General features: G+C 36.6%; 1 protein-coding gene across 24 annotated transcripts in view; it reads left to right on the top strand.

The window, feature by feature from the left end:
• Window positions 1-14141, top strand: part of NRXN1 (neurexin 1) — a 710395-nt gene that overhangs the window by 271068 nt on the left and 425186 nt on the right. For all 24 annotated transcript variants that reach the window (XM_063328064.1, XM_063328065.1, XM_063328076.1 and 21 more), the window contains one exon: window positions 12354-12792. In XM_063328064.1, the coding sequence (XP_063184134.1) occupies window positions 12354-12792 (439 nt within the window). The remainder of the gene's footprint in view (window positions 1-12353; window positions 12793-14141) is intronic.

Raw genomic sequence — 14141 nt, forward strand, 5'->3', positions numbered from 1 at the left:
AAAAAAGTATGTAGTGGTATTGTGTTCATCCTTTCAGTCATTAGCTTTTCTAATCTAAATCTGGCTGGATTCTAGTTGGAGGGCCATATTTTCAAAACAATACTGGAGCCTTGGATTAGTCTCTTGTATGGATGTTTGTGCATACTGAACATCCACATGTACTATTTGAACACTATCCCCATTCTTTTTCCTTGAAAACTAAATCTGTCACTTGTACATACAGGTAACAGCCCTGAAAGGTTCTAAAAACAAAGGGGCACAAAAAAACCCAGAGCTTGTGTTTTGAAAATTCTCCTTTTCTTTTTAAGCTGAAGCTTTTGGGAGATGCCAAGGGGTTGTGTGTTCATATTTTGTAACGCAGCAGTTTCTGTCATTTGTCAGTGGTGGATGTCCATCTGGTAACAGAAAGAACCCTTTACGAAAAGGAAGTGATTAGAAATGGAAATAGCATGAGCAAGTCGGGTTTTACAAGAGGCAATTATTAATGTTACAGTTTCTGAAAGCAGTGTGCTTCCTGTTAGCCTCTTGCTAGCCTCTTGCTATCTTTCATCTTCATGAACCACCTGTTCGAAAGCCAAACAGTTCCAAAGAAAAGACTGGATTATGCCTTGGGTCTGACACTAGTCCAAGCAGGTATCGTGCGCCCTTTTGTTTTCTGGCGGCATCACGTGGGTACACATGGTAGTATTTAGTTTCATGCCTTGATATTATTTATTGGTATCTATTAAGACTAATACCTTATATAGAGATATTTTTTTTCACAGTATTTTTTTCTACTTACTAAATGTTGTCTTCAAGCATGCTTTTTATTCAGAATGAGACTATTCTGAATTCATTTTCTGCAGAAAGGCAAATGCTTTTCTTGTCAGTGGGCTACAGTAATCATGAGGCCAATACCACATTGAGTTTTACTTTCTTATCTGTTATCTTCTAATTAATTAAAGTTTTTATTAGACATCATCAATAGCTTGATACTTAATTCTGAATCAATCTTTATATACGAAGCTTTCTCACGGTCTTTAACCAGTAAGTAGTCATTTCAGTAGGACTGAAGCCCTACTACAGAGAGTGGAATCTTGAAAATAATTTTGGCAAACTTTCCAAAGAAAACACGTGCTACAATTCTTTGCATAGTCTTGTATTGGTTTTTTTGAATGGAGTTGTACTGAGATGAACACAAGCAATAGTTACTAGTATAGATGTGGCTGGGTAAATTCTTTCTTGAGATTTCATGTATGCCCTTCATGGTTTTTTATTTATGCATAATCTAATGCGTGTCCTATATGCAGTCCCAATTAAGTATTTCAGTGAAAATAGTCAGAAAATCATTTTTCCCTGACACTTTTGCCCGAGGAAAATATGTATTTCCCCCCTACTTTTCTGAAATGATATTTCAAAACATTTCAAAATATGCTTGATATAAAAGGTAGCTTCAAGTCGAAGTGTTTATTTGAAATAAAAAAAATAATAAAACCCAAAAAACAACAAAACATTTAAAGGTGAAAACAAATGTCAGAACATTGCTGAGATATTCAATTGATGTATGCAATGACATGGGGAAGTGCAAAGTGCTTAATTGCACTGTCTACCCTTTCCTAAGAATTAGTGCTCTTCATAACTATTTTCCAAATAAACACTGTGAGGTGCGTTTATTGTAACAGACACATTTACGTAAGCAAAAATATTTTAGCACACCTATAATATTTGCAGAACAGTACACTTTTAAAAGTTTGCATAGGTATTAGATTACACAAGCTAGTTCTGGTTATTGTAAAGGCACTTGCTGGTAGTTCATTTTATATGGCAAGCTGCTCTTGAATGTTATTAAACAAAGTTTGTTGTAGTATTATATGTTTTTACTGATTATCTGTCAAAAGAATTGATTTTGCTTGCAGCTGAAGACCTCTTACTCAGTACAGAACCAAAAGCGGATTTTATTATCTGACGTTCTTTTAGCAGCAAGCTGACACCAAAGTCTCAGGCTTGGAGGCCATGGGGCAGAATCTGACCCTTTAAACACCATACTTAAGTATGCACGTTCAGCAGAACGTGTTTCTCTCACTACAATGAGATGCCACATCTCAGAAACCCAGTAATACATGCCTGCTCCTTGTTATTATAATGATGGTAATTAATTTGGATTAGTTCAGCAAGTTTATTTTGGAGGACAGCTTTAACTTCCGTAAAATTCATTAACATAAAGATGGCCCATAGGTAGGCCGTGGTTAAAGAGTCCTTAAATATAAAACAGGTGCCTTAGAAATACCCCATGAATTAAATCAATCCTTTTCTTGAAAATTTACAAATTGCTTTTAGCCACACATGTACACTACACAGAACAGTGGCTGAGATGGAACAGCCCCATTTTTTCTCTTCTCTGCGCAAGTGCTGGTTTTTATCTGTCGTTTCAGGAAATATAGGTGGTTTAGAAAAGGAATGTGAGCGCAGAATGGAGTGCAAAGGAACACGCTGGCCAGCATTCTCGAGGTGTATGCCTCTGTATCATTGAAAAATAGCGAAGGAAAAACTGCCTCTGAAAAACATGTGGCAGCTTGGTACCGTGTTCTTTGTTTTGGAATTATAGTACTAACTTTGCATGCAGAAAACTTAGCTTCCAATTGTCACAGGTATCTGAGAAGGCAAAGATTGTTTCAAAACGCTGATGTGAAGAGTTACTGAAGTTGCAGTATTGGAAGGCAAAAAGGGTTTGTTAAAAGGACTATAAGGACACATAAGAAGTTGCAGATGAAGGAAAGGAAGAATTTTTCTGGATGTCTTCCAGGAACGTGTCAGTCATTCCATGAGAAAAAGGAAAGTTAGCAGTGTAGTTAGTGGGTGGGAATTTGATTATTTTATTTTTTTAAACTATTTAGCTATCACGATAGGGCAGAATTTAGCCAATAAGTGCATAAGCTGCCGCTATATTAATATCACCAACTGTAATCAGAGAGATGCTAACCTGGCTAGGTTCTATGCTAGCTCCCGGAATGGGAGAAGAAAAGTTTCTATAGTTTGTCAACAAGCCAACTTCACTGAACAGATAGTCAGCTACCAGAGCTGAAAGGGGAGGATGCCATCTACATGGAGGCTGGCCATAAGTTCATACAATCGCTATGGCATTGCAGCCTAGGATTAGAGGGCTATTTTGCCCCCAGTGGAACAGAAGGTTCTTTCAAACCAGGAATCAGGAAATGGAGCAGATGAGTCCAAAACAGAAAGCAGCCAGAAACGCCCACAGCCAAGAGCTGGCTATTCAGCTAGATGCAAGAGTAACCTAAACAAGTGAGAAGGAAGGAGAAGAAAAAGCCAGTTGGGTATTTATTATTCTAGAGAAGTAATAAGGTTAAGAGCTGTAAGTTGGCAGCCAGTAATATCCTGATGGGAGAGCCTGAGAGAAGGAAAACTAGTGAGGGGTAGAATAAACTCACCCTTCTTTCACTAAAGGATATGCAGAATTGATGTTCTGCATTTAATTGGAGCCTACAGTTGTGTTTATATGTTTTAAAACGTGTTTAAGAGGGAAAAAAAGATTTGTTCAACAATCTGTAAACATTCTGGGTTACATATATTGGTAATTATTTTTTTTATTTTTTTAGCATGTTTTTGTTAGTTTGTCTTCAGATCACTGACCTCACAAACTTGTATTCTGTGTTAACTTTTCTCTTTAATTTGGGGTTTATTCTTTTGGTCTTTTTGTGACTACCCCCTTTTTTTCCCATACAACTCCTACCGTAATTAAAGGTAGTTCAGTTTTTAAGTACATCTGCCACACCGCTTTCAGATGCACTTGAGTTGAGGTGTTCCTTAGAACATTTATTTTTACATTTACATTATTTTTGCCTTGTCCCATAATTTGTTTCTGTATTTCTGACCTTGAATTTTAAGTGGTAAAGATTGGAAAAAATCTAGCATGTAATGGATGTTATGCTAAAGAAATAAGGCTTGAACCCTACAACCAGTAATAACTGTTTTGCTTTACAGTGCCTCTTTCTTGCAATCCCTAGAGAGTTCTTGTGCTCGATCTCGAGTGGGAATGGTTAATGGAGAAAGAGGAAAAACAGCATGTTTCTGACTTTTCTGCAGAATTAGTCTGTGGTAACTCTTGCTGCACTGAAAGAAAGGGGAGGAAAAAGCCGAAATCCAGCACAACAATTGAATCTCCTGTAGTCCTTTCTTTTCCCAAACAGTTGTTGGGAAATAACATTTGTTTTCTTCCTTAGACTTTATATAAATGTATTAATGCAAAGCTGCTTTTGTCTCAAATAATACATTTTGTTTTCTTTTTAGTGATTCTTGTTTCTCTCAGTTTTCTTTTGTGACTTATGTCTTGGTGTAAAGGCTTTATTCCTACTTGGGAGCTGATTGAACTTCTGTGGAGCCAACTTGTTCCTAAATTCTGCAATTTAGATGTTGCCAAGAAATTTCTATGAGTCTTTGCCATGAGAAGTTTAGAAAAAATTTTTTTTAAAAAAAAAAGGGAAAGAAAACTTGAACCCATTTCTTAAAAACAGAAAGCATAGCAACCACAGTCAGAAACATTTAGCAGTTTGGCAGCTGACAGCAGGACATACAAAGAATAACAAAATAGTCTATTGAGGAGGGGAAAAAGATCTTCAAAAGACTTGTGTCCACAGCAGGGTGAAAAACATAACAATCCCATTATCAAGTTGTTAGAAAAAAATGTTAATTTTTTTCTAACGTCTGCTAATATACATGTTAAACAATATGCCAGTAGCCTAGATCATAAAAAGGCGTTCTCTGGCATCCTCTTTAGATGTCTCTATTCAGGCAGTCGCAGCGGAAGAGAAAAGAACAAACAAGCAGTTCTGAGATCAGCATTCGAAACTCCAGCAGGAGAGACCAGTTTGCCTAGAAGGCCAGCTATCACAACTGTATTAAATCTGCAAATAGGTGACTGATGCATGAAACTGAGGTGACTTGCCCAGTACTGCACAGCGAATCTAAAGAAAAGCAAGTAAACAAGTTTTTCAAGACCAGTGCCCTGTAACATTCACGATATACCTGTTACTTTAACTCTGATTCTGTTAGTACTGGATTAGTTTCTACAACTGTAGGTAACGATTACCAACTTTTTTATTGCCTTAGAGTAATTAAGCTGTCTTCCCTGTACCAAATTGTGAACTATTTGTTGTTCCTTTTTTTTTTTTTTTTGCATTCTTTTAACATCATTGCTGGGGGTAGGGCAGTGGTTTTTAGATAGTCTCCAGCGGACTTTCAGATGTGCTATTGATTTTGTAGTGGAATTCCATGTAATTATGCTAATTTTTTTACCCTTTTTTTGGTATCCATTTGCTTTCCTAAAATTCGCAGGGATATGATAATAAGCAATTTATATAGAACATATATTTGTGTGTATCAAGTATGTCAGTTTTCTGCGAACAGAAGTTTTAAAAATACCTGATGTGCAATATATCCTGTAATATTAAGAAAGATGAGTGCAGAAAATGTTCGTGTTGCTTGGTTACAGAAACAATAAACACCACAAATTTATTGTCTCGTTAGCCATTCGGTGTGACATTGAAGTTCTACCCCAGTGTAGTATCATGGCATCATATATTACGCTTTTATGTTTACCTTGAGACATGTACTGTTCACGCCCAGCTTTTATTGAGTGTAGTTTTTGATCAGATAGGGTACATTTTATTTTTCTATTTGAATGGCTAATGTGCTCTGTAGTTGCATACTAGAAAGTTGGAATATCATACCCTTTTTGCAATAGTGACTGCCATCTTCCTTAAAAAGAAAATGGGAGGGGGATGACACCCTGTAGGAAATGTGTGTGTAAATATGACTTACTTTGGACCCAGCTCCACTAGACCCGATGCTGAAAATGCGAACTTCAGTCTTCCTGAAGTCTCTACCCTGTGAGGAAACGGTGTACCCATTTTACAGAGAAGCAAGGAGAAGTTACGGTCTCTGTGAGGCATTCAGATGCAGGTTAAACCCAAGTTCCTGGGTTACTGGTCCTGGCTTCTAATAGCAAGAATTATTCTAAGGATTCTTTTCTTTCTACCTAGTAAGACAAAGTAGTCTGTGGAGTGTATGTCTGATTTTAAGATATACTTGTTATATCTAGAGCTATAAAGAGTAGAACAAAAGCATATGATCATCCTATATGAACAATAGGTTCATATTATTCATAACCATTCATATTCAGGTTAGCCCTGAAAAAGTCCATTTCATATTTTCCAAAAGCCACTGCCCTGAGAGGGGGCAGGCTTAATATAGCCATTTTACATTTCCAATCATTAAATTTTTCTTTTTTTTCCTATTGGATAACTTAAGCAATATTCAGTGCTGCTTTGGATTTGGACAATCAATAGCCTTCATGTGGGTTTCTTTCCTCTTCTGGCACCATGGAAGAGCCAAGTCCAATTTTAGTAGAGTGCATGGAGAGTTGAGTGTGCTGTTTCCACTCCACCGTTTTAGATGCTCGGACTGGACAGGAAGAAGAGGCAGGAGAACGTGAATTCCACATACATATTCCATGGAATTTGTGGCACTGTAGTTGATTGGACATGCTTTTTTTTCCTAGCTGTAGTAAGTTGACTTTTTGAGCTGAAACTTGCAGGGCAGTTAATTGATCTGAAATAACGCAGCAAGATGCATGTGCTGTTGTTTTCCCTGGGTGTTTACACACCTGTACCATGGAACCCTCTCCTGTTGTACTGAGGTTTACTTCCTGCTCACTAGGACTCTATAGACACTCGTGTTTTGTTTCAGTGCTCAAAATTAAACCCCTTTCTAAATGCCCCACATTACTATCACCACACACACACGCGGAAAATTAAAACCATTTAAATTCTTTCCTTGGAGTTTTCATTGTACCTGCTAATCTCTTCTCTGTGTTTAGATAACAAAGCCGATTTATGAAGTTGAGTAATTCTAGAGGCTTGAATAGCTGTTGTCATTCATATTGTGTGCTTTCGCATTGTGTTCAGAAATGCGCCCCACTGCAAACGTTTGAACTGGGGCTCCTTAAGTTTTGTGTTAATAGTCTGTAGTTTATTGTGTTCCTTGATATATTCATATTGGAGCTTGGAAATGAATTGCGGCATATTAGCAAAATGACAAGTCTCCCGTGAGAAGCTGACATTCATGGATTAGTTCAAAACCATTCAGCAAACACCAAAAAAATACATGATAACTCTCAATGGTCAGCTTTGCATTTGGATTTCTGGGGAATGTGATACTGTGCGCACCAGGTAGTTCTCAATGAGCACGGAAATTCTAGTGGCTGTTAAAGTAGGCTGATAAAATTGCCTCAGGCTTCACTTACTGTAAGTCCCATTGCTACAGTTTCTGACATCAGTAAGTTATCTCCTGCTGACTTCACCGTGCAGCATAAAATTGTAGGTTCGCAGCACCTACCTGAGCCATTTTGGATAATACTAATCTCTATTTTAGGCAATTAAGTGCCATTATTTGCACTAGGTGATCCAGTTTTCATGACAACAGGAAAATACTGCTTTATGGTAACACTTATGATTTATATCATTATTTTTTTAAACAAATTTAGAGTCTGGATTCATCCATTCATTCAAATTGCATTTAGAGAAGTATTTTTTCCTCACCTCCCTGTTAAGCAAACAGACAAGCTCTTCCGAGCAAGATCATAATGTAGGTGCTCTGAACTCCTGGTTTCTCTTTGACTTTCAAGGAAACCTAGATACTGCAAATTAGGCGATGTGGTTAGCTCCTTAAGGATCATATTTTGTTTTAATAATATAAAGAAATTTGAAAGAAATGCTTCATAGTAATTTAAAGGCTTTTAATCACAGTGATTGAAAGGCTATTGCTAGCAGAGTTGGTCAGTATTCTGAAATATTTAAGAGTAATGCCATTTCTTTACTAGTATTTGATATACAAAAAGAAATCTTTAATGTGGAAAGGGCGGCACTTTGAAATCTGGGTTCTTTCACATCTTTCTTGGTTTTAAATTTCATGGGGATAGGGTCAGTAGAAAGAACTGGTAGGGTTTTGTTGGTATGAATATTTTTATTATATTGACTTTTTAATTTGATATTTGAACTATTGTGTATTTAGGATACATCTCTAATATCAACAGTAAATTCCCTGTCTTCTCCTTCACCTTTGCTCAAAGTTATTCATACATTTATACACTAATAATTATATTTATTATTATAATTCTTATATTTTCATTGGCTGCTGTACTACATCTTTTGTTGTTGAAGGCACCTGCCACGACAACTGGCAGGATCTGTAGTGAATTCCTAATACATTTCTAGAGTTCACTGCATACTAGGCTGGCTTGCAATAAATTATTATATATCTGATAGATCTTTGGGAAGCAGAAATTAATTTGACTTCTGTTCCAAGATGACCACGGGCCATGTTATAGAGTGTGCTAAGCATAAGTTAATATTTGCTGTCTCTTATCTGGACTTATTTTTTAAGACTCAGCACTGTGATATTATAAGTGACCTGGCATGTGGTTGGCCTAGACGGTAGCAAAGGGAGCTCATATCTTGATTGTAAAATGATATGTAGGTTTGCCCTTTCCATCCTGGAAAACAAATTTATTCCTTGCTTTGGATAGCTCTGTTGCAAGTTACGTGGGGAATTGCTAACTGCTCCTTTTTCCTTGGCAGTTTAGGTGACCTTTTTCAGTTTTCAAGAGTGAAGTAATTAGATATTTTAAAGACCGAGGTCTTGAACCTTACTTAATATTAAGAGGAAAGAATACAGTAAACGGAAGACAAATTCAAGGTGCTCTTAATAGCACAATATAATTCCCTGAGGGCTGGCGGTTTCGTGCACAGGAAAATTACGTTGTTGTTTCTCAGGTATGAGAGTGAGTGAGAGAGCAAGCAACCTCTCGCCAGGGCCAGCCCAATAGATGTGCTAGGAAAGCACACAGCGCTGCGAGGATACTGACTGGTGGCTTGTGGTAGGAGTAAAGGTGAAACGTGGCTCAAATAATTCTCCACTGCAAATTACCTTCACTTGACTAATTGTGGATCCATGCCTTTATTTGAGGGAAAACGTATTGAGTTAACGTTAAAGAGCAATACGTAGGGTGTGTTTAGATGGAAATAGCAGTGGATAATATAAGCCCTATTAAAAGTATGTTTGTCCTTATGTACGCAGAAGGAAAAAAAATATTAAAAAGCAGAATCTTTGGAAAAACAATAAATGAGAAAATTTACAAATTGAATTTATTTGTGCCCTAGAGGCTATAGATTCTGAAGCATGTGCCTCCATGAGTTATAAAGCAGATATTAGTCTCAGAACTATTCCTTACTGTTCAGTTCTTTTCCTGAAATTTAATGACTACTACTTTTTGTGAACATACTGGTTTTCTCATTTTTGCTGTGCTTCACTGATGGCTGAGTATAACTTCCATGGATGGGGAGAGGGGTAAGAATCTCAGTGTAACAGCAGGAAATGGGCTTCCAAATGCCAGCTGCATTCAATTAATAGCTTACAGTTCTTTTCAATTACACTTTTCAGTTATGGTTGATAAATTCCTGTTTTAATACTAATTATCCATGATAATTCAGTTTCAAATTTTCAATTTTGTAAGATTAAAAGAATATAAACATCCTAAAACTTAGAACATAAACACTTTAAAACATAGGTGTAGACTTAATTTCATTGCCTCAAATGAATGTAATAAGATGCAATCCTGCACATCTAGTAGCTACGAAGTTTTAATTGTGCAACATGGAAGTAAGAAATTATCATATGCAATATTTAGGGATTCCAAGAATGTTTTAGTATTGGTGGTATAAAATTCCACAAATTTGCTCCTCTTACCTGAAGTACTTTAGCAATTTTTCCCTCAGATATTATATGTCAAGCTGCTTAAAGAGCCGGTGAGGAGTTATTGAGAAAACTATTGCCAGTATTCCTGTTTGCTCTTTGCCCATCAGGTCCTTGAACCATATTTATTAAAAATTATTGTTTGAGTTGGCAGATGACTTCAAAGCCTATAGAGCAGTTTTAGACATCAAGGAAAGCTAAGCTCTCTTTTTGTCTGCTCAGTTTTTCTAACGTAGCTATTAACGACTAATTTTATTATGTAATCAACCAGCTTTCATTAATATCAGACAATTTGAATTTGTCCATAAAGAAGAAATTGTCTTTGTACACTTATTTGTATTGCCCTGGTATCTACCTTTGTTCAGCAGGCAATTAAAGAATATTTTCTCCTCATGTTCTTTGTTGCCTTAATTACTTTCATTGTCAACAGCATGATTTAATTCTAATGAGTGCCCATTTGTTCCTTCTTTTTGCCGTATCCTCTAGTCTCTGTTTAATGCTTTTCAGTCTCTTCTTGAAAGGTTCCCCCCTGTAACTCCTTCAAATGAGGTGAAGCTATCCAAAATCCCTCTCACCATAGAAAGTTGCCCATGTTTCATGAGACCAGACATCTCTAACTAATATTGCCTGCCAGGCTACTGACTTCTCGCTCCATTCTTCTGCCTTTTGGCTTTCTTCACTTTAAAGACAGAAAGTCACCCCAATGGGAGATCACTTGCATGTGCTTATTCTCCAATAATTGTCTAAACTCCTTTGCTTAATCTGTGATCTCTGAGGTGTTACAGAGGTATTTGATAAATGCAAATATGGATCCTTATTCTCTAAGATTACAAGTTAGTCCAATTGTAGTCGCTTCTGATGTCTTCACTGAAAGAAGGCAACATGTGTTACCTGCCGCTCTATGGCAGAGTATCATTGTTGTCAGGAATCCGCAGTGAGGTTTATTTGTTCTCATTGTGAGACACAACTGCAGCGGGAACAGCAGTGGTTGTACCAAGCCCTGAAATAAAATGGAGAAATAGGCCTTTTAGTAGCTTTTAGGACACGTTTTTAATGTAGTAGAATAATTCTGCCATGGCTTATGATGAAATTTGCTGGGTGGATAATGACAGAATTTGAAGGAACACAATTCTTACAGTAAAAAATTGTTGATCTATCAGTCATCTCTTTAGTGTTCTGTTATCTTTAAACACCATTTTTCAAGAGCAACTATCACTTGTGGCGTATGCCATCTTAGATTGTGTGTATGCTAGTGTTTTGATTTCTAACAACAGCACAGTTCTGCAGTGCGTCCCCTGTCTCTTCCACTTACTGTGTGTCAGTTCAGTTTGCAGAGTGGGTTTCATCTGTGTTCAAACTAGGCTTCAGAGGAAATTAATCCAGAAGCTCTAAGTATTCATTAAGCACTTTCTAACCTCTAATAGGGATGTAAGGTCTAAACCGGTGATTGGTCCCCCGAACAGCTTCAGACTACATTGTATAGTTGGAACAGTGGATCAGGGGCCGGACATGATCTAGTCCTGAATGGTGGCGAACCTGTAGATGAAGAAGCCTCAGCACAAAGCGCTTTGATCTGCTGAGCTGTCGCTTTTGCTCCAAATTTCTTTCTAATGTAGGCTTAACCTGAGAAACAGAGAAGGTTTTAGCTTCTGTCACCGCGCATTCACATTCAGCCATTCAGTGGTATTTTAGCTTGACTACATCATTTATGGAATAATTAAAAATATTGAGAAAATGCTTGTGTGCACCTTTGCTATTGGGGAGCTTCATTTAAGCAGTCCTTGTATCGTGGACAACACAGAACTTGCAGCAATTTCAGAATATACTAACAAAGACTAGAACCCTGGGAAATGGTTATATGGTGACAGGCTTCTCTGAACAGACTAAATGAGTGATTTGAAGCAAGAATATTTACTATGGAGGTCAATTGGTTTTAAAACTAATACTGTCTTTCACTTTTCTGATAAAAGTCTTCAGTCAGGGAAAATACGTAAGTGGTTTTATTTTTTGTGCAATTGATTGCAAAGATTGTCCTGTTTTTGTCTGGTTTCATCTGTATGATACTAGTTTCCCTATTTTATAGCTTCATGAATAGCATGGATGCCCCCGGGACAAACTAAGATGTTAAATTATAAAGTATCTGACCTTGATACATTTTCTGTACATGAACAGAAGAGTTAAGACTGACAAAGGGTTTAGAGGAAGAAGAAATCTAATACTTCTCTAACACAGCAGAATGGCTGTGTGAAGAGGGCTTTTAAGCAATCCCACACAAGCTCATTTGTGACTGATAGTATAAATTATGTGCAGATTCTTTCAGATTGTTTGAATTAACTCTAGGGATATTTTTAGAGCAACTTTGTTTGGTTTAATAAAAACTATTATTAAATCATTAGTCAACGACAATAGTTAACTTTGTGTGTATGTAAATTATCATATTTATATACCATCATTATTGTCCTTTAAATAATATGCCTATTCAGGTTTATATCTGTTTGGTTAAAATGGTCAAGTTCCTCTTAGTAACTTGTCTGCTTTACTTGCAGGTTGTATATAAAAATAACGATGTCAGGTTGGAGTTATCTCGACTTGCCAAGCAAGGAGATCCTAAAATGAAGATTCATGGGGTTGTAGCATTTAAATGTGAGAATGTTGCAACCTTAGATCCAATCACATTTGAAACACCAGAGTCTTTCATCTCTTTGCCAAAGTGGAATGCCAAGAAAACAGGCTCAATATCATTTGACTTTCGTACAACTGAGCCAAATGGCCTGATTCTTTTCAGTCATGGAAAACCAAGGCACCAAAAAGATGCCAAACACCCGCAGATGGTGAAGGTTGACTTTTTTGCCATTGAGATGCTTGATGGCCACCTCTACCTATTGTTAGACATGGGATCAGGTACTATAAAAATAAAAGCCTTGCAGAAGAAGGTGAATGATGGTGAATGGTACCATGTGGATTTTCAACGGGATGGACGGTCAGGTAAGCTTCTTTTTTTTTTTTTTTTTTTTTTTTTTATATATATTCAACATGGTTTTTCATGTTTTATCTGAGGGAATACTGGGTATGTATTATGTTGCCACCATTAGAGTTGTGCATGATCTGAAAAATAAGGGAATTATAAGAAGTCATTACTGTCAGGTAGCAGAATACAATGATTTGCAGAGTAAAATATTTTATGTTAACATTTATTGGGTAATCAGGTACTTAATCTTGCAAGTAAGTGTGCTGTGTACTTCAAAAACAAACAGTAATCTCCCTCTGTGCTTGCTTATACCAAATAGCTGAAGTGGCAAGTTTTAAGAATAAAAATGAAGCAAAAAAGAATTACTGAAAGTAATCTCCAATGTAGGGAATAGTTGGCCCACAGAAACAACACAGACCTTCCAATCATGTCAGCAGATCTCAACATAATTAAATGATATGCTAATGAATGGCTAACAACACATATCAGCAGAAATGGAAATAAGTGACTTGCCATATTCTGTCAGTATGATTCGTATTCTGTAGTAGTTTACTCAACAAATGATCTCATTGAAAAGGGTAAAAATAAACAATTCATAAACTCTTCCTAATGCTACTGAAATCTCTTATAGCATAAAATGCATTTAACTGGTGAAATTGTCATTGTGTTTCAGCTGCATCTGATCTTGACTATATATATTGACTTCAGTGGGTTTGTCCATCAATAGTATCTTTCCTGTAGCTCATCCCAGCATTTGGGAGGGAATTTACTGAGTCTTTAATTCAGTCCATCAAAGAATTTTCCAATTAATATCACTATGCAATCTGAAGTTCACATACACTCTGAAATTGAGTCTGGAAAAAACGTAAACTCTTCTTCTTTTGGATTTTGTGGGGTGTCCTCCACTTTTTCCCTTCTGGTGGCTCTTTTTTCATTACTTGCATTTATAATTTCTTTCTGAAACTTCACAACAGAAAAGTTACTGTTTTATGACTTACTTTCTTACTACCCACAAATCAGATTTCAGATCAAGCGAATCTTAGGTGCAGGTTTAAATTGAAGTTTTCAGTCAAATCCATGCTTGAAAGGCAGACCAAATTCAATTGATCAGTCCTCCCTAGCATTATGAAAAATAATGACTTGATTCCTGGGCTCTGTAGCTTCAAATTCTGATGGTAGAGAGTTTGATTTTCTGATTATAATATACCAGTTGCTTATTTACATTTCTTGAGGTTAAAAAGCAAATAAACAAAACCCAAAAAACCCAAACAACAAAACACGCAACTCCTCAATTGTGATTGAATATCTAGCGGTTATATTATTTATACTACAATCTTCATTTCAGGCTTCCTTCTTAAGTACTATT

This window comes from Chroicocephalus ridibundus, chromosome 3 (genome assembly GCF_963924245.1).
Source record: "Chroicocephalus ridibundus chromosome 3, bChrRid1.1, whole genome shotgun sequence".
NCBI lineage: Eukaryota > Metazoa > Chordata > Aves > Charadriiformes > Laridae > Chroicocephalus > Chroicocephalus ridibundus.